The sequence below is a fragment of the Ricinus communis genome, chromosome 10 (genome assembly GCF_019578655.1).
Source record: "Ricinus communis isolate WT05 ecotype wild-type chromosome 10, ASM1957865v1, whole genome shotgun sequence".
Classification (NCBI taxonomy): Eukaryota; Viridiplantae; Streptophyta; class Magnoliopsida; order Malpighiales; family Euphorbiaceae; genus Ricinus; species Ricinus communis.
In genome coordinates this window covers 21172535-21193750 of record NC_063265.1, presented here as the reverse complement: position 1 = coordinate 21193750, position 21216 = coordinate 21172535, and the positions used below count along the sequence as shown (strand labels likewise).

Here is a 21216-nt window from a genome sequence, read left to right as displayed (position 1 = left end):
GGGAGCGAGGTCCCAGCAAGTATCGAGTCCCTTTATCTCATCCACTCTCCATGTTCTAGACGACAGACCTTGCCAGAGAGGAGCTAACAGAGTGCCTGAATAGGTACGACGAGCTTGAAGACTTCACTATTTGATTGCGACTGACAAATTATACCTCGTTCATCCCTTAGTTGCTGGGAACTCTACCTCTTGGGGATGATGCTATTATTGTCTTAGGTATTTCCTTATATTTGCTTGGAGTTCTCTCTCTTTTGTCATGTATTGTTCTTTTATTCATTTGTTTACAGCTTTTCCGTGGACCTTCCGCTGCTCGTAAGTCGACTGAGGGATGGTCCCCTTGATGCTTCAGGCCTTCTCATGTTGCAGGCTTATATATCAATATGACTTCTAAGGCTCCTCCTACGACTATGTCTGATGTGGTCCTGGGGATCATCTCATTCCCCCTTGATCCGATGGTCTCATACTGGAGCCTACTCGGTGTGATGGAGCACTGACTTGCCATGGATCAGTATTTCCCTCTAGAGTTTGTCCTGAGCCCTTGCACCCATGTAAGCTTATTCTCTCTTCCTGTTTTTACCTCTTGGTTTTCCTGAAAAGGTTAATGAGATATATAAATATAGTTTAAGCACGAACATTGACTGGTTGGGGCCGTATGGAGATAGTTCTTCGTCCCCGATGAAGATTGGCAGGTAAGAACCAAAATACATTAAATTATGAAATGCAAAAATGTATGGATGTATGCATGAAAATGTGCTAACTACTTATCCTTTTGGGATTTTATTAAAAGTACCATAAAGGATTACAGGGGCAGCTAGACGACCGGCAACATCAGCTTGATGCTCAACAACGTCGGATTGATACCCTGACCCTTCAGTTGTCAGCCTTGTAGACCCAAGCAAGGTCCTAGATAGTCTAAGAGGGAACTTTAACTTCTGATTTCCCTTTGCTTGTACTTTTCTTTTGATTACTACAAAACTTGAAACCTCATGTAGACTTTAATTTTTGAAGACATATAAAATATGGCTTTTGAGTTGCCCCCATTTTTACTCTTTTTTTATTACCACATTTATATGAGCTTGCGCACCGAAAACACCCAAAAACTATCAAAATGGGTTAGAAATCACATCGGGAAGCCATACAACCAAATCTCTTTTATTTTATTTTGCTTTTGCCTAAGTTGCCCTTTCAGATTTTCAACTTAGCAAGCTCTTATCTTAACTTTTGCTTAAGCCGCCCCTTCAGGTTTTCAACTTAGTAAACTTTATTTTTGTCTTATCTTTTTTTGATACAACTGCATATAGTATATGGCTTTCATACTTTTCTCGTCAACCAAAGCCACTTTCTTGTACCTTGGCTCAACCCATTGGTACTCCAGTATTTTAGCCTCTAATACAACTCTTAAAGACTTCAACTCTAGCTCAACTGACAAAACCGCCTCAGTCCCGTAAACTATAGAGTATGGCGTTTGTCCCGTCAATGTTCGCTCGGTTGTCCGATATCCCCAAAGTGCAAAGGGTAGTCAAAATGACCAATCCTTGTGATTCTGTACCATCTTTGATAATATTTTCTTTAGATTCTCGTTGGCTGCTTCTACTGCCCCATTTGCCTAAGGTTTATATGGGGAAGACCTATGATGCTTGATCTTGTACTCTACTAGCAGGTCTACTGTCTCATCCATGAATTGTACCCCGTTATCCATCACAACATGATGTGGGACTCTGTATCTACAAATCAGGTTTCTTTCTACAAATTTGGCCATCTATCTTGCCCCCATGGTAATGAATGACTCGACTTTGATGCCTTATTTAATTTATTACCACAACTATAAACCTGTAACCATTTCAATGAGGCCTTATTTCTCCGATGATGTGAATTCCCTAAGCTGCGAAAGCCTAAGGAGATGTCAAGTTGTGCAGCTCAGTTAGAGGCACGTGACTTAGGTCATTGTATAGCTGGCACTCTCAGCATTTTCTTACTAACGCTATGCAATCCTTCTCCATCATTAACCAGTAATACCCTTGCCGCATGATCTTCCTAGTTAACATAATTCTACTCATATAAGGCCCGTATATGCCTTTGTGTCTTTCCTCTATTATCCCTTGAGCTTCTACTTTAGTCACACATTGGAGTTGTACACCTGACACCATTCTTCTATATAGGCTTCCCTTGTGGCTGATGTAATTCCTAGCTTGGATTTACAACGAATACCTTTCTTTGATTGTCGCGTCTTCTAGATACTCTCTGTTTTCTATGAACTTCTTCAGATCGTAGAACCATGGCTTCTCTTTTGGTCCCATATGAACTTGCATTATCCAATCCCCTTAATGACAAGGCACATCTAATTTCACGATCACCAAAGGCTTCATTGATAGCTGCGAGGGATTGACCCACATAGAATTATATAGTAGTTAGTGCATTCGCCATCTGAATCTCATCCCGAGGCAAGTATAGAAAGGAAAAATTTGAGAAGTTCCACACTAAAGTCCTAAGATAGTTAATGTACGACTTTAACCTCTCTTCTTCTACTTTCCATTCTTCGAGGGCATGTTGTATTACTAGTATAAAATCCTTGTAGACCATAAAATGCTTAGCTCCTGCTATCATGGCTGCTTCTAATCTAAATAAATATGCTTCATACTCCGCCATGTTATTGGTCACTTTAAAGTCTAATCTTTTGGTCAATAGCAGCATTTTCCCTTTTGGCATGATCAAAACTACTCATAAGCCTGCACCTTTTGCATTCAAGGATTCGTTAAAGTACATCTTCTATTGTTATATCTCGACTACCCCACGGTTCTGATCAGAAAATTCTAGATTTCAAGGGTCGTCTCCTTCGATCGTGTTCTAGGCTAGAAACTCAGCTACAACCCTACCCTTGACTACCTTCTTAGTGATGTACTCAATGTCAAACTTCATAGGAGCACCAACCATCTAGCTAGTTTTCATGTAAAGATAGAGTCTCAACTTTAGAGAGTCTATTTTTAAATTGCCTGCACCTTGTAAGCTTTGAAGTAGTGCCTCAACTTCTTGTAGCCCATATCATGGCTAGGCATGTTTTTTCTATAAGGTCGTACTTCGACTCATAAGACAGCAACTTCTTGCTAAGGTAATAGACCACATACTCCATATTATTAGGCCTGCATTGTGCCACTATTGCCCCCATAGCTTCCTCTTCCAAAGCCAAGTAAAGGATCAATGGCTTGCCATCCTTTGGTGGCTTGAGTACTCGTGGCTTCATCAGAAACTCCTTGATTCTATTGAAGGCCTTCTAACAGTTTTCATCCCATATAATAGGCTGATGTTTTCTTAAAAGCTTGAAGACAGGATCACAGACCGTCGTAAGCTTCGAAATAAACCTACTAATGTACTGCAGACATCCTAAAAAACCTTTGACTTCTTTCTCTATCTTCGGTGCTAGCATTTCTTGAATGGCTTTGACCTTGCCTGGATCGATCTCTATATCTCATTGACTTACTATGTGCCCTAGCAGCTTCTCTAATGTAACTCTCAACACACTCTTCTTCTGGTTAAGTCTCAGGTTATATCATTCCACTCATCCTAAAAACTTATCAAGAGCTTGAAAGTGTCCTTCCCTTATTTCAGATTTTACCATCATATCATCAACATACACCTTTACCTCCTTATGCATCATGTCGTGAAATAAGATAGTGGTTGCTCTTTGATAAGTTGCCCCCACGTTCTTCAGTCCAAAAGGTATAACCTTGTAGTAATATGTCCCCCACTCAGTGATGAACGACGTCCTCAGCTTGTCCACTACTGCCATCATAATCTGATTGTATCCAAAGAACCCGTCCGTAAAGGAGTACATTGCATTCGAAGTAGCACTATTGATTATCACATCTACATGAGGAAAAGGAAAGTCGTCTTTTGGGAATGCTTTGTTCAAGTCCGATAATCCACACACATTCAAACCTTAGCATCCTTCTTCAGGACTGGAACGATGTTTGCCAACCATTCGGCGTGGTCGACTACATCGGGAAAATTGGCTTAACCTACTTAGCAACCTCCTCTCAAATCTTCTCTATTCATTCTAGCCTCAGTCTTCTTATCTTCTAACTTGACTTGCTTGATGTGTGAATGAGTTAGGATATGGTGCTCTGCTATTTTCCTACCTAGACCTAATATATCGTCGTAGGACCAAGCAATTACTTTTTTTCTTTTTTCTATTATTTTTTCAAATTCCCTTCTTTTCTCAGGAGTTATATCGTGAGCTATTAAAATATTCTATGAATTTGCATATGTGTCTAAATTAAATGAATCAATTTATATGGAATTGGTGTCAAACATACATATATCATGATTATCAAAATGCACATTACCATCAAGAAAAACATTACAAGAGTAAATAAAATCATTCATATCATTGATCTTAAAAAGAAAAGAAGCATCATCCTCATAAATATCGGACATTATTACATCATCATTATAGAATACATCAATGATATTATTTTCAATAAGATGCTCTTCTAGTTTCAGCTCTTCCATCTTGGTGGTGACCTTCTCTCGGACTTTCTTGATACTCAATTTGATCATCCTGTCGATGATCAAGTTCTTAAAAATCTCAAATTCTGGTACCTCAGTCCCAGCTACACAAACAGTTTCAAGCTCTCCAGAGTAGGGCTTGTACTCCTAGATGAATACGTTTTTTAGAGTCTTACCCTTCGGTTTGTCCTCGTCTTCTTCTTCAAAGTATTCCAAACCTCGTAGAGTCTTATGACCTTTGAAGTCTAGCAGCTCCACAACATCCTACTAATTCTTTCCCAACCCCATTCCAGGCATGAAGTTTATTTTTTTGAACATGCTGGTTACTTTAGGATCCACGTAGTCCTCATAGAGAACAATCAAGCATCCGACTCTTTGACAGTTTCTTGAATTACTGAGACAACCTTACCTCATTTGGCGTGGATAGTGACTCTCACCTTCAGGATAGAATTTTACCTTCTGATGTACTGTAGAGGGGACTCCTCCTAGGGCATGGAACCACGACCTTCCTAATAATAATGCAAAGGTTACCATGATGTCTAGGACAGTGAACTCGACCCAGGATTCTATAGGACTTGTCTTCACCACTGCTGAAAATGTCCATGCTACATCTCTTTTGGTCTCGTCATAGGCCCGTATAATCATGTTTGATGGTTTCAGGTTCTTTTTAATCATCCCTAGTTTAGGGAGTACATGAGAAAGACATACATTGATAGCCGACCCATCATCAACCATCACACATGGAGTTCTTTTCTCTTTCACTTTCTCCACTATGTAAAGGGCCTTATTGTGGTCCCTTCCCTCAAGTGGTAAGTCTTCAACTAAGAAGGTAATCATCCCAGTGGTCTTGTTAGTTACCATTTTGATAATCTCCTCATAGGTAGCTGCTGTGCTAACACTTATACCAGTTAAGGCCTAGACTAGAGCATTTTATATGGTCCGATGAATGCATCAACAGTTTCCAGACATCAGTTTTCTTCTTCTCATTCCTTCACCATTCTAGTAACACCATCCCCATCTTCAAGTGCTGGCTTCTCTTGCTTTAGTTCTTGTACTCCGGCTTCCTTATCCTTACTCACTAGTTGAGTCTCGGTATGACTGTCTGCCCAAATGTCCTTGGCCTCGGCGTCTTGAACTTCACTCTCATCCCCGTAACTATACCAGATTTCGATGGCCATCTGGTAACTATATACCAAAACACCATTGATAATGATGGCCCCAGCTCGGTGAATGTTCTTTATGGGTTATCTGGCTTGATTTAAGGTAAGTCTTCGAAAGAGTTCATGATTTTCTCTTCACTAAAGTCGGGGTTGATCATGGACACTTGGTTTGGGGGTGGTATGTTATTGTAGTTTGGTAAGGGGTTTCTTCTAGTGCTGGGTTGGTCTGGGTCAATGAGCTTTCCGACATTGATAAGGTCTTGGATTTCGTGTTTCAGCTGGATGTAATTATCGGTATGGTGGCTAGGTGCTTGGTGGAACTTGTAATAGGTGTTGAGTTTGTATCTAGGTGTGTTTGGGTTCGGTAAATTCTTTATGGTGGTAGATTGGAGCATTCCATTCTAAACCAATCTCTTAAAGATTTTAGAGAGAGATTGCTTGAAGTTGGAGAACTTCCTTGGTTGTTGCACGACATTCACATCCAGGGTCCTACTCCCTCAAGCCTAGTAGTTTGCCCTTCCGCCAGTTCTCACAGTCTTCTTTTTGACATTCGCTATTTCCTCAACCTATAGCCATCATCGTACAAATCTATAAAGGTTTTAGGGTTCATTATCTGTAATCTTTCAATCTATCCAAGAAGGACATTTCATACCACCATATGACTTGGTCCTTTTTAGAGGGCTTGTTCTTCATTAATCCCGCCATATTCCTCCATATGGTCAGGAAATCAGAGAAGGACTCATTCGACTTTTGCTTAGTGAATTTGAGATCCCTAATTGACACTTCTAAATGAGTGTTATAGTCATACTGATTGACAAAGGAATTGCACAAATCACACCATTCAGCTTTGACAGATTTTTCCAGATCATGGTACCAGTTGACAACAGGTCCTTCAAGTGACACACAAATAACTTGACAATTTGGGTCCTGCTTAACTGAGTAATTCCTATGATGGTTACCTACTGCTTCAGATGAACTTTTGAATCACCAGTCCCATCAAATTTGTTCATGTTGGAATTCTAAACTTTGCAGGTAGCTTATCTTCTTCTGTCAAAATTAGTTCTTTAAAATCATAGGTTGGATCCAGACCTTTAATTTCCAGCATGCCTTGCATCTTGTCAAGCTGGGCACTCAGTCCACTCATAGCTTCGTCAGTGGCAACGACGGTCTTCCTTCTAGGATGATTTAGCATGAACTCATCAAAGTCCCAAAATTTTTGGGGAACACCCCTTCCAGCTAGATCTTCAACATTGACATTTACTGTAGTAGTAGTGGTAACAACAGTTTCAACAATAACCACAACCGGGTCAATAATAACGGGAAGGTTAGCCGGTGCAGCAGGAGCAGTAGGTCTTGAAGCCATCCTAGCCAAAAGTTGTTGGAGTTCCTCCCAAATCACACCCCTCAAGTCTTCAATGACAGCATTCTTAAGGATCTCGATGTCTTGTTCATTAGGTCTTTCGTTGGCCATCTCTCGGCGTCTTGGTCTTTCTAGGTGCTCTAATACAGTTATGATCCTTAGAGAAATGGGCACTCTTTCCAATCACTTTCTTGCCTCTTCCAACCCACAAGAGAGTCTATATGGCTAAAAAAATGTCAGTATGATGCATGCGATGCATGATACACGTGCAATGCACAAGAATAGAAAAAAGGTTAGCATGCGCATATTAGTATACAATTCATCATTCCAACCTTATTACTCTTGTACATGGTTCGTAGTGAGTCTTTTCTTCTTTAGAATTTTTAGTTTAGGCTTTCTATCAATAGGGGATAGTAGGTCCACGCGCATGCCATAAGCTCTCAAAGCGGATTGAAATAAAAAAAGGTGACGTTTCTCAGTGTAAGCATAAAAGCCTACATATTTTGGGTCTGGGGCATGGTTCCATATTGGGCCAAGGCCTTTCAAGACTTGGGCTTAAAACACTTACAAGGAAGAACATCTCATATAATAAGCAACAGGGTACCTAGGGGAGATTACTATGATTATTATCATTGGCTGAGTCTTAGGTAAGGATAAAAGAAAGAATTATTCTTTCTTGGCTCATATCCCCACTCAGGGGTCAATGCGATGAAGAAAATATACTAATCACTTGTGAGTGATGGTAGCTAGTGTCCCAATTCTAGGATTTGAATGCTACCAAAGAACTGCTAGCCGACACCATCAGGACTATATGGGCTAAAGTGTACAGTGTGTGAAAGTGTAGTGATGCAAGAGTTGTCTATTAAATAACAAAATTAAAGACAAACATACACTGAAATTAACTTCACTTATCCTTAGTGGAGTCGCCACTATGGGTGGCAGTTTCGGGCGCGCACCCAAATGTCTTTAGCGACTATGGCACTGTAAGGCTTTTCAACCTGATCAGAAACACGCTAACTCACTAAGACTAGTGCAGAGATGGGCGTCGCCCCCAGGTAATCATCGAGACACTTTTACTAATGAGTGGCGTTTTTCAGATTTCATAAACAATCTTATGCCACAGAGTCTAGAGATGAATCTGAAAGGCAACTTCCTTATTTGTGTATATTAGTCTTTAATTTTATTGTCTAATAAATTATTCCTTATAAATGCAAGCAGTTCATATATAGGTATGCCAAAACATCACATATATACACCTAAGTCTAGTCCATTTTAATTAATCCAGCCCACATTTAATTTGTTGATATAGTTTACTAACTAATTATGTGTAAAGTCCACCTAGTCCAGCCAATTACCAATTATATTCTTGAGTTCCAGCCTTTAAACCTAATGGACTACTTATTAGGAAAAGGGTCGTCCATTATGATCTTAACCTTAACTAAGCTCAAGCCCTAACTAAATATGCCAAAGCCTACTAGTCTACTTGGATTTTAGAGTTTTAAGCCTAGCTAAAATTGATTAGCCTATTATTCTACCAGATTCATGTTGGATCAATTTTTTAACCCTAAGTCTATGTGACCCATTTTTAATTAATCAATCATATAATCATATATTTTATTAACATACAATAAACAATAAATAAATAAAATAAAGGAGAAAGTAAAACCTAATTATTACAACTCGCTTACAACTACGATTGCAAAAAGGAAAAGATCTAAAACTATATAAAATCTAAGAGTACATCAAAAATCGCTAAAAAATATAAAAAATGGGTGTTTGGCACGAACAACCGATCAACTCTATGTGAAGAGCCGATTTTCATCGATTTTTCCTTAATCGTTAGCATAATTTCGCATCCCCAAAGCCGATTTTCACATGCACAGACATTAAAAATTGATTAGAATAGATTAAGAACATCAAATTGAAAGTGACAAAAGCCATTTAAATAATCAAAACCCTAAATTACTAAAAAACCTAAATATTATAAACTAATAGAAGGCAATCAAACAAAAGAATCATGCTTTAACAGGTTCAATTACTTAATCACAATGACAAATAGATCTAGATATTGATCCTATAACATGTTTGTAATTAAACTTAAAAACCCTAATTTACAAAACATCATATCTCAAAAATAACCATAAGTTTTTATTATCATATTCAAAACCCCATTATCATGCATATTAATAAAAACCTAATCTAATTATTTTTTATCATAGATCAAAACTCTAATTATATTTCTAAGAATAAATAATATATAAAAAGAATAAAAAAGATGAAAACCCAATTTTTATGATGAATGTGGATTATAGCGGAAGGAACCCTCATGTAATCATGGTGAATGTTAAATCTGCGAGTCTCGGGCGATAAGAATGCAGTTTAATAAAAAACCGGGTAGGAATCCAATGTTGGATTTGACTTTGAGAAACCTTCTGTCGTTTGAAAAACAGTTTCCAAAAACGATATTTCTTCAATGGATAGTTTCTTATGGTTCTTTCTTCAGTGGCTTAAATTCTCTAACGATGACTACGACCGAAAGTATCTTCTTTCTTTTTCCTTTTGATTTTCTTTCTCAATGTCTTTCCTATTTTGATTTCATTTACGACTGATTTTTAGTTCTTGATTCCTCCTTGAAACCTTAAACACCTCTTTTTATCTATAGAGCTAGGGTTTCAAAGGAAACCCTAAAGTAATGAATAGATTTTAAGAATATCAATGAATATCTCATTTTGTTTATTTAAAATTTATATACTTGTCGATAAAATAATGATTATCATCAAGAAAACCTTCTAGAATCTATATATGGATGTGAAATTGTCCCAAAAAATGACGTCAGATTGTCAAAATTTTAATCAGTTCTATGAAGAGCCGATTGGCTCTTCATAAAGCCGAGAAGCTCTATAGAGGAAGTTTGAAAAAGTTATAATTTAGTTCCAAATTTTGTAAAAACTACCTTTTGACCCTCAAACTTAATTTTTTCTGACAATTAGGTCCAAATTAATTTTAAAAAGATAATTCTAGCTGGATTAACCTCGATCCTAGCCTTGGATTTGCATGTCCTTCACCTCCTGAGACCCGAGAAGGCAGTAAATTTCATCATAGGATTTTTCGCTTTTATCTCAATTTTTGATCTGGAAAAAGGGATACGAACATTCATGCTTCATTTATATAGTTACTTACCTTTTCTAGTTTGCAGAGTCGAGGTGAGCGGTTGGGGGAGTACTGCCAATGGGACCCCTACATGCTATATGTGGCTGACCTCAAACAGAGGAGAACAGTGCTGACCGGAACCCGCCTGTCGGGCGTGGTACTTAGGAGAGAGAATCTATGAGTGGGAGCGAGGCCCTAATAGGCGCCAAGTTCTCTTATCTCATTCTCTTTCTATGTTTTAGATGATAGACCTTGTTGGTGAGGAGGTGCTTGACGGGATATGATGAGCCTAAGGATCTCACTATTCGATCTCGATGGACAGACTACACTTCGTTCATCCCTCAACTATTGGAGGTCGTGCCCTTAGGCGATTATGCTGTAGCTCAGGTATTTTCCTAGATTTACTTGGAATTATAATTTTGTATCCCATTTTTCTAATTATTTTATTTATAGTTCCTCTACCAGGGTCCTATTGCTCGTGAGCAAACTGAAGGGCGATTCGTCCGACGTTCCTAGCCTTCCTACATTACAGGCTTCTCCATTAATGCTACGTCTGAGGCACCTCCTACAACCATGTTTGATGTGGTTCCAAGGAGTGTTGCATTCCCTTCATATTTGATGGTCACGTATTGGAGCCCATACGGTGTGATGGAGCACCGGCTTGCCATGGAGTAATGCCTCCCTTTGTAATTCACTATGAGTACTTGCACTCATGTAAGTTACTATTCTCTTTTGTATTTTCACATCTTCTTTTCCTAAAAAGTTAATGACATATTATGCATATCCAAGTTTAGAGAGATCAGTTCAAGTATGTACATTGGCAGGTCGGTGCCACGAGGAGGCAATTCTTTGTCTCTCAGCAAGGACTGCCGGGTAAGAAAATGACTTATGTGATGTAGTATGTATGCATGCATGTATGAAATGCACTAATTAATCTCCTTTTGGGTTTTCATCAGAGAAACCATAAGGGCTTGCAAGGGGAAGTGGACGATCGGTAGCGTTAGATCGACGTTCAGCAATGTCGGATCGACACATTGACACTTCAGCTATTGTCCTTGCGGACCTAGGGGATGGACATTGACTCGGACGACGGGATGGGAAATTCGTGAGAGAACCCCAACTTTTGAGCTTGCTTTTGACTCTTTTTATCATTGTTTGTGGAACTTCTAATTTTAGAATTCTTGAAAAGTCTTGACTTTTTAAAGATATAAAATCATGATTTTGGCTTTTGAATTACTTCTACTTTGCTTATTTCCCTTTTGTTATTATATTCATATGAGCTTATGTGCACCGAAAACAAAATGAGCGCTTGAAAAAATAGTCTAAACTGGACAAAAATTGCACTGGGAGGCCATATCAATTCGGCTCTATGCACAGTCGATCGGTTATGCATAGTACTGATCGGCTCTGCGGTTGCAGATTCCAAAACAGACACTGATGCAAGGCCTATATTTATCTATGAGCCCCCTCACTTCCTCACATGCGATTTCACACTTCAAAAGGCAAAAAAATATGTCTTAAAAGAGTGCCAAAAGCCTGCAAACTCTCCTTAAAACCTTAATAAGTGACGATTGGATTAATCTAGGAAAATTCCACCTTTTGTCTTTCAAGGCCAATGCAATACACCAAACTTGATTATGGGTTCCTCCATTCTGCTGTCAACTTTTGATGTCTAAGGGACCATAGTTTTATATTCAATGCACAAGAATTGTGCCCTATGATTGAAAAATTCTCTGCTATTCTTGGCATCCCTATGGATCCTACGTATCCCATTGCCCTACTAAAACTCAGTGAGCCTTTTCTTGGCCGACTGATGGAATCGTTCGATATGTCTCCAACTGAGGTACTTTCCTATTCTGTTGGTGAGTTCATTACCCTTATATCATTGATTTCTTATTGTGAGAAGAAGGAAAATGGCATCCCTTCCTAGATTCGGAGGCTGGGCTTTTGCCTTTATGCCCAATTTCTATTGATTTCTCCTCAGAGAGAGGGAGATAACAGAATTGCGGGCATTATTAACCAGGTGGAGCATGGAGCATATCCAATTCCAGTCATCTTGGTTGAAACCATCATCAGGCTAGACATGTAAAAAGCCCATCAATGATTTGGTAGCAGCCTCGTTCTCTTACAAGTACACAGCCAAATCTCTTTTCTTTTACTATTTTTATTTTTGTCTAAGCCGCCCTTTCGAATTTTCAACTTAACTTTATTTTTCTTCTTTTTCTTTATGTTTCTTTTTTCTTCTTGTTTTCTCTTTTTACAGATTTGGCTGTGGGAGAAGATTTGAAAATTTAATCTATAAGAAATAGGAAAAGAAATTAGAAATTATAAACAAAAATTTTAGGGAGTAAATATTTTAGAGAGAATAGTTCATGAGAGGGCTTTTAGAGTCTTTCGATTCCTAATAACTTGAGTTTTAGGGATGTAGATATTATTCTCCACATTGGACATCAATTCATGTTCTCAATCTATCAAAAGAGAATTCTTTCGTGCGTTCTGCCACACAAGCAGTGAGGTGTTTATAAATTATAAATAGTCAAGTCAATGTGCCTAATAGGTTCTAGTGTAAGTTGAGGTGTTAAATGGATTCTTTTATTACAAGTTGAGGTGCCGACTTATGCATTCGGTCTAAAATATATTTAAAGATAAATTATACTTTCAATGGGTCCTTTAAATGCTAAAAAAAACAACTAAGAAATTTTTACCAAACGATTTAATTTATCAGCCACCAACTACTAGCTATCAGCAATTAACTACCAGTTGCATTGATCAGTCGAACCAAACATGCAATTAATGGCTATTACCTTTATTATTTCAAAAGGTCAAAATACCAAGTACCTACCTAATACATTCAACTGCAATTGGTTGGTCCATTTTGCAATAAACTCCTACATAAGTAGTTCAACATTTGCTTTTCCTTTCCTTCTTTTTCTTTCTCCTTCCACATTAAAATTAACAATATATTCAAAACACCGGCGACGAACTAGAGGGCGGAGCATCCACCAAATTGAGTAGTCTATTCCAGTAGCTACCTTGGTCTTCGAGATTATTATTCGCACCACAATTTTCACTTATAACATCTTCTCCAGCCATTAATGATGATGGGTTATGATCAGCAAAGTTATAAATCAAATTATCAGAATTCCCAATAGTCACATTTTCATTTGCTGCCCTAAAAGTGTCCAAAATCCATGAACTGACTACATGTACTTCACTGCCATCATATGTACTCATTTCATGTACAGAAATAACTGAACCATCCAATGCTTCTTTTGCCTGTGCAATTTGCTTCGATTGCTCGAAACCTTTCCATTCATTTCCACTATCATTTTTAGCAGCAAGTTCTTCTTCGTCTTCTTCTTCTGTATCCTCTCCTCTGCATGTAATGATATTACTAGTATTAGCAAACTGAAAATGAGGGACCGAGCGCTCATGAAGTCTAACCATTCCAGCTGGAGTTGCTAATGCATTTTCGGAGAATTTTAACGTTGACGTTGGTGACTCGAGGGTGTCGCTGGGCGGAAAGAACATGTTGGATACCATTCCTTGCCAAGCCTTGAGGACATCAAGGCACTTTGGTCTAGCTTGTGGAGCTCCTCCTATGGCTTTGGTGGTGGTGGTAGTGGCTGCGGAGAACTGAGGGAGTACTATAGTTGAGAAGCCAAATTGGTCTTGCGCAGGTTTTGATGCGAGCTTAGATTCGCGGACCAATCTGGCTTCAGCTTCTAGGCGGGCATTCTCCCACTGCGCCATATGACTTAAATTTGCGATATCCTTGGCATGGACACTGCCGGAACCAAAGGCATCAACTTTTGGCTTGTGGGTTACTGGATCTATGCCCATTCGAGCTAATCTTTTCTTGAGATGTGTGTTCCAGTAGTTCTTGATCTCATTATCAGTTCTTTTAGGCAAGTGAGTTGCTATAGCTGACCACCTGAGTACAACAAGAAATTTGTGCCGTCATTTCCATGAAATAATACTGTGTTTCTTGACATGTTGTATAGTAATTTACTGATTATATATATATATATATATATATATATATTTGCTTGTTGCCTCTTTGAAAATGTTCAAATCATTTTAATATTAAATAATTTGATCTATTTTACGAGAAAGGTCTACAGTTCGAGTTCAGTCTTAAATAAAAAAATAAAAAAAATAAAATTAAGATAATTAAAAAAATTTAAATAAAAATATAAATAGAATAAAAACTTCTATAGAATTTAAAAATTCTAAAGAAAACAATATATATATAAATGATGGTTGGCGTCACATACTTCTATTATTATGTCTCAAACTATGCAGACCCGATATAAAGTATTAGATAGCTAGCCAGTTTTTACTGTATTAATTAATTTGTCGAGAATATATATTGTCTACCTATATATGGCCAAGTGCATCATCCTATCTCTAAACTTTATCAATTTTGACACTTCTCAATTTTTACTTTTCATCTTATATATATTAATTTTCTTAAAATTGTAAAAATAAAGTGAAAGAGGTAAAAAGAAAAGTCAGAGGATACTTGATTTATAAAAAAAATTCTTGTATAATTTAAATGAATATAGTTATGTGTATACGAAATTATAGAAAATAGATATAAATTAATTATTTTTTAAAATAATTAAATATATTTCACTCATTTAATTTTAAAATATAAATTTACATATATGTGATTTTTCTTATTGCTTATGATATATAACTAACCTGTGAATTTTTTGTTCTGTCTACGAAAGAAAAGAATCCATTAAAAAAATTATGCAATTACTTAATGCGTAGATGAATAAAACTTAGCCTCAGGGTCTCATTCTTTTTCACGAAATCAAAAACAATGTTGATGGCTAATGAAAAATGGAAGAAGAATTAAGGAGAGAGAGAGAGAGAGCAGGTGATAGCTTAAAGAGCTTGATAGATGAGCAGAAAAGGACATGGTACCATTGAAGACAAAGATGGCAATTATTAATTACATCAACCTAAAGACTAGAAAGAGAACCATCTTACTTGTTTCCAAGAAGAGCGTGGAGTTGAATAATCGTCTGTTCTTCCTGCAAACTGAACTTTCCTCTCTTGATGTCTGGTCTGAGGTAGTTAGTCCACCTGAGCCTACAGCTCTTGCCACATCTTTGAAGCCCTATCATAAGTACACAAGACAAAACATTAACATAAAAAGAAAAAAGAATCAGTAAAAGTATAGTTATATACTGAATCTATCTCTACCCAAGAACAGAAAGAAAAATACTGTGTGCTCTAAATATGTAAACCAACACGATAGAGCTAGGGCACAAAGATGAATGTGTTACAAAGAAAAAAAGAAAAAAGATTATCACCAGCTTTGGCCGGTAAAGCTTGCCAGCTTCCATGGCCATGTTCTTCTATGTAAGCCAAGAGCTTCTGGTCTTCTTCAGGTGTCCATGGCCCTTTCTTCAGTCCACCCTTCCCACAGCATGGAGATCGAACCATCTTTTCCAATCAAATAGAGAGAGAGAGAGATGATCCAGAACTTCAAAAGCAAAGAAAATAAAACTTGAGTCGCAGACAGCTCAAGTTAAGAGGAAATGCTCAATGAGAATTTACATATATATATATAGAGAGAGACTAAACGATAAAATAATAAATTCTGATGATATCGTACCTAAAGTTACGTGACCACTCCATATGCCTTGATTTATAACCCTCGTGCTAAATATGAGAAAACAATTGAGGCCCATTTGGTATAAGAGCAGAAAATCTTGGATTCGACACGTATTGTTACTTTGTTTTTTTATATTACAGACATCACTGTTATCCTGCTACGAAACTTATGGTCCATTAGAGTTCTTGTAAATTCAAAAGAAGAATATGAGAACTTCAAAATAGTTTTACAATCCATAAGTAACTGTTTAAAGGTAAACAAGTCTTAAAATGTCTCAAAGCTAGTTTTGCAGTTGCGGAGCTGAATATATATATATATAAGAAACAATTTAAGAATTTCTAAAGTTATATTGGAAAAAACTGAAAATATTGAAAATTAGGGAAACTAAAGTAAAAGCAAAATCTGAAATGCGTAAGTATACTACTTTAAAAATTTCAAAGGTTGGCCCCCTTCTCCACCCACTACCTGCACTCACCTGTGTAGAGTTTGATAATGATTGTTACTGTAATAAATTTTGGTGAAGTGGGTACTTGGACAAGTGAATAGATTACATGGCCTAATTTTGAGGATATATATTAAAATATATTTATAATGATATTTTATATAATTATAAAAAATATTAATTTCAACGTCAATTAGTTATAAATATGAATAAAAATCATAACTCATTTTAATATAATATTTTTCTGTATAATAATATTTATATATATTTTTAAAAATATAAATTATTTTATGTTAGGGGTATCTAAAGTGATAGTGCTATGCTATATGTTTTTTTTTTATTCCAATGTGTTTAAAATAATTAATTACAAACATTGAAAAAAAGATAAATATTGATTACAAAAATCTATTATTATATTTAATTACGCTATGGGAAATACATCTTCCGATATAATTATATATAAATTTTGCAGAGAAATAGGAAAATCTAAAATTAAATAACCATTATGATTAATAAAATTTTTGGATCATAGTATTTATTTGAAGATGTAGCAAGGGAAATGTGAGTTAATATGTCTATTGAAAACCTGGTGGTGCAGTTAATAAGCTGGCAACAGTCACATGCGGACACAATTGATTGCCATTGCTGCAGCTAATGTAAAAACGTTGCAGTGAATTAATTTCTTATGAAAAATCTCACTTGGGCTGTTGATAGTATTAAAATTCCAGAAGGCAACAATTAGCTTAGTTTAGGTGCAGTCTTTACTTCTACTTTCAATATAATATTATTATCAACCTATGAATCAATACATCAATAGAAGAAAACTAAAATACATTTTACTTTTTCCTTTTAACCTCTTGTCTTTAACTGTTTTAAAAATTCTAATAAATAAACTTTTAATATAAATTTACTTTTACTATTAGTCATTAACTCAAACGCAACTACATTTGATTAGTACTATCAATAGTTTTTATATTTATCTAAACACATCTTATATCGTAGAACTTTACTAGAATATGAGTGTTTTCTATATCATTATAAGTGTATTTTTTAGATTTTTAAATAATTAATTAGTGTTATTTAAATAATTAATTAATTATATATATTCTTCTATTAATTAGATTGTCAATGAATTGATATATAGTTTTTAATTATTTATACAAATGAAAATTATATACATGAATCTCATAATTATAGAGTATCACTGATTAAATTTAAAAAATAGATAAAAGATTTTAATAAATAAAAATGATATATTTGGTTGATCAATAATTGAGTACTCCAAGTAGCTGAGATAATGGAGCTCTCCAACATTTATTTCCTCAAGATGCAGTTTACTTGGAGCACTCTATCAATAGAAGAAGAGGGCAAAGGGGGCTCAAGAACAATAACAACAAATAAATTTTATAGCAGATTCTTTAATCATTCAAGCTTTTTTAATTACTCAAGCTTTGTTTATTTCAATTCTAGTACTTTTTAAATACAAGCCTTGTTTCAATTTTAAGCTTTTCATTTTCAAGTTATTATTTCAATTTCCAATAATGTTGATATTATCATTAATCCAGTATAATTTTCTTTCAATCAAGCTCTTTAGCTTTTACTCTCAATTTAATTTATTGCATTAAACACATTGTTTCCAACGGTGTTTCATTAGGATCTAAGTAAATTATGGTAAAAGAGCTTAGGAATTCATAATTACTCTGATTATAGAAGTCAAAACGCAATTCAATTTCAACAGTTCGTGTACCTTATACACGTGGCATGCTCAGCATCAAATTTCTACCAAACATAATTTGGCACGCCTAGTGAGCCTTGTCATAAAGAATGTCATCAATATCCAGAAATGTTTCTTTTTTTGAAATCTATATTGCCAAGTCTCAAAACTTGGAATTTGCGCCTGTAACAGTAGGGCATAATCTGAATGTTCCTTATGAATAGGATTTTACTCCATACTACGATCCATATTATAATACATATGAAGAATATAATCTTTTTTCTCACGAAGAAAATCATTATCATGATGCTCTCTACACCCTAACAGGACATGTTGTAGAAGAGCATAAAGCTTTTTTATTTTCAGTGAATATTTTTAATATTAACACTCCTTCATTGACTGATAATTTCATGATTATAGCAAAATTAGTCTACAAACATATGGAGGAGATTATGAAAAGCCAAAAAGAAAGCAATTGAAAAATTATTACAACAATTTAGTTCAACAATGATTAATATTGTAAAGAAAGTTACTTCAGTTTGGCTCTGAAATGTCTTAGACCAAAGGGCCAGGATGTTTTATCAATATTTTAAGGCCCATTGATATGGAAGAGCCTAGTGGGCATTCATCCTATAAGTTATCCAGAGAGAAATGGCCATCAATACATGTAGAGAAAAGTTATCTTCCACCACAAAAGAAGGATGAGAACAATAATTGTATAAAGACACCACATGGTCACTTCAATGGTAGGTCTATGTTGCTTCATCAAGCTTCTACTATTAAGAAATTCGGGAGGCATTCCTCAAAAGTCTCTCCAAATGTTCCTAAAAGTGCTCGTAAAGAAAAAGGCAAGCAACATCAATAGGAAAAATTAAGAAAGAACTAAAAAATTCTCCAAGAAATCTGTTAAGACATGGCCACCTCAATGACAGGTCATTTCCAATTGTCACATTTGATAAAAAGAGGAAAGAAAATGAGAGATCTTTAGATGGAAAATAATTATGCAAATTGTGAATCCCTAAGAAATACTTAGTTAAAGAAGATAATTACTTAGAGATTTGTCGTGGCACCAACCACTAACAAGAACACAAGATGAAAGACTTCAAAGGCAATATGGTGATTTAAAGGGGTATTTGACAAACCAAAAGAGAATTTTACCTCTATAGAGAATCATATGTCAATATGTATAAGGAGGTAACTAAAATTTATGAATTTCATCTGTTGAATTAGCAATTGGCAATAAATTATTTCTACTTATTTTTCTTAATTTTATTGCCAATTGTTGTGCCTTATTGGAAATTTTATACCTTTATGCAAACTATTGTACTTACTTAGCTTGTTTGACTTTTCTTTCTGTGTGAAAAGGAAAATTTTTATTGGCTAGTAAGATTACAGAAAGAACTACACATAAGGTACAACATATTTAAAACAAAAAGTAAATAATGAGGCATAAGGCCGACCTACGATCAAGAAAAAGATTGAAATAATATTTTCTACTACTCTTGGAATCTATATAAGACTAAAATAAATGGCCAACTTTTTTAGTTATTTTCTATTATTTGTTATTCTACTGTAAAGTTCTAAAACCACCATTAGAAATTAAATAAAAGTAGGCCTCATGGCCACTTTTATTTTTAGTGTTTTATTTATGATCTGTGATTACTGAATAAGGAATGACAAAAATGATGTAAGATGAGACAAAACATATACAAAAAACACATAAAAGAGAAGGCACACAGTAGAAACATGTTCTATATTAAAGATAATATGAGGAAGTAGTAGGCACACATCAAAGTTAATGAGAAAAGAAGCATACCACCTCTCCAATTAGCAGGAGCTATATCTTCATAACGGAAAGCGTTGGTGGTCTTAGAAGAATCATGATGGTGAACTAGGCACTGATCCACAACGTAAAACTAAACAGGTGTACACGTACTAATTATTTGAATTATTAAAAATTTTAAGGATAAAAGCCTTATTGTATAGGTATGTGGAAACTGAGCATGTTATAATTTAAATATTTTATTGGTGCTAGAAATATATGGTTCTTCAAGGAATAAATATGTGAAAGACCAATAAAATATTTAAAGTGGAGTCTCAAGTAGTTCTCTAAGTTAGAAATATTCTTGGGAACCCAATAATACTTTAAAATACTTTAAGTCGGGAGCCCCAAGTAGTTCCTCAAGTTAAAATTGTTCTTGGAGATCTAGTAATGTTTTAAAATATTTTAAGTCGGGAGCCCTAAGTAGTTCCTCAAGTTAGAATTGTTTCTTAGGAACGATAATATTTTAATATGAAATCCCTAAGTAAAACTAGTTCTTGACGCTCTAACTTTGTCCATCGAATTTTTAAAATTAATCGATAATTATTTTAATATGAGAATCCTAAGTAAAATTAATTCTTGGTGCTCCAATTTTGTCTATCAGATTCTCCAAATTAACTGATAATATTTTAAATAAGGAGCCCCATGTTCTTGGAGATTTAGATAATATTTTAAAATATTTTAGTTCGAGAGTCCCAAGTTGGAAATGTTCTTGGGGATCCAGGTAATATTTAAAAAAAAATTCAAAATCCCCAAGTAATTTGGGTACCCCTAGAGCTTCAAGTTGGAAATGTTCTTAGGGATCCAATAAAAAATAAACTATTTTTTATATATATCAGGCTACATTTTAAAAAGTTTTCTAGCAATTTAAATATAATTATGCACAGTTACCCAATAAATAAACACATAAAAATCAAATATTTGGATAAAAAAAGTACCTTTTTAGCATTTTATTTGATAAACTTGGAAAGGCTTTTTGCAGGTGGGTATACTTCCCAGTACCAAGAATTTATGCAGATAGAATCTCACCAATTAACTCAAAGAGTCATGTACAAATAAGATGATTTCAATTTGAATCAAACCAACCGGCTCTCGGTTGAAGTAGTAGGTGGTAAGGATTGACCGACTAGTGAAAGGAAAACCATTGATGTAGTACCAACATCGTTGAACAGAGAAGAGGCAGTAGCAGAGGAACAAGTAGCGACAGTGTGATGGTTGTCCTCCTCAACATCGTGCGATTAGTGAAAAGTAGGCTATGAGGTTAGCAAGTTGCTGTCTTTTCCGATGTAAGGTAGCTGAAAATAAAGAGGTGCCACTAGTAGAGAGAGAAATTCAAGAAGACAAAAAGGTGGCTTGTTTATTGCTACATTGCTACATGTATTAAATGGAGGAGAACAATGGAGCTGATTTACACGTGTTATTGGCGAATACAT

General features: G+C 35.5%; 1 protein-coding gene across 1 annotated transcript; it reads right to left on the bottom strand.

The window, feature by feature from the left end:
* Nucleotides 1-12963: 12963 nt before the first annotated feature.
* On the bottom strand, nt 12964-15844 carry LOC8260409 (transcription factor MYB106). The gene is made up of 3 exons (XM_015725377.3): nt 15501-15844; nt 15175-15304; nt 12964-14107 (listed from the first exon to the last, which is right to left on the bottom strand). The coding sequence occupies exons 1-3, from the start codon at nt 15631-15633 to the stop codon at nt 13138-13140; spliced, it is 1233 nt and encodes a 410-aa protein (XP_015580863.2). The 5' UTR covers nt 15634-15844; the 3' UTR covers nt 12964-13137.
* Nucleotides 15845-21216: the final 5372 nt, after the last annotated feature.

Bases quoted from the DNA above. Each gene is read 5' to 3' on its own strand.
- LOC8260409 (XM_015725377.3), bottom strand. From the start codon at position 15,633: ATGGTTCGATCTCCATGCTGTGGGAAGGGTGGACTGAAGAAAGGGCCA. The intron at 15,305-15,500 runs GTGATAATCTTT...TACTTATGATAG, and splicing joins AGCTTTACCGGCCAAAGCTG to GGCTTCAAAGATGTGGCAAG. The intron at 14,108-15,174 runs GTAAGATGGTTC...TGTTGTACTCAG, and splicing joins CACGCTCTTCTTGGAAACAA to GTGGTCAGCTATAGCAACTC.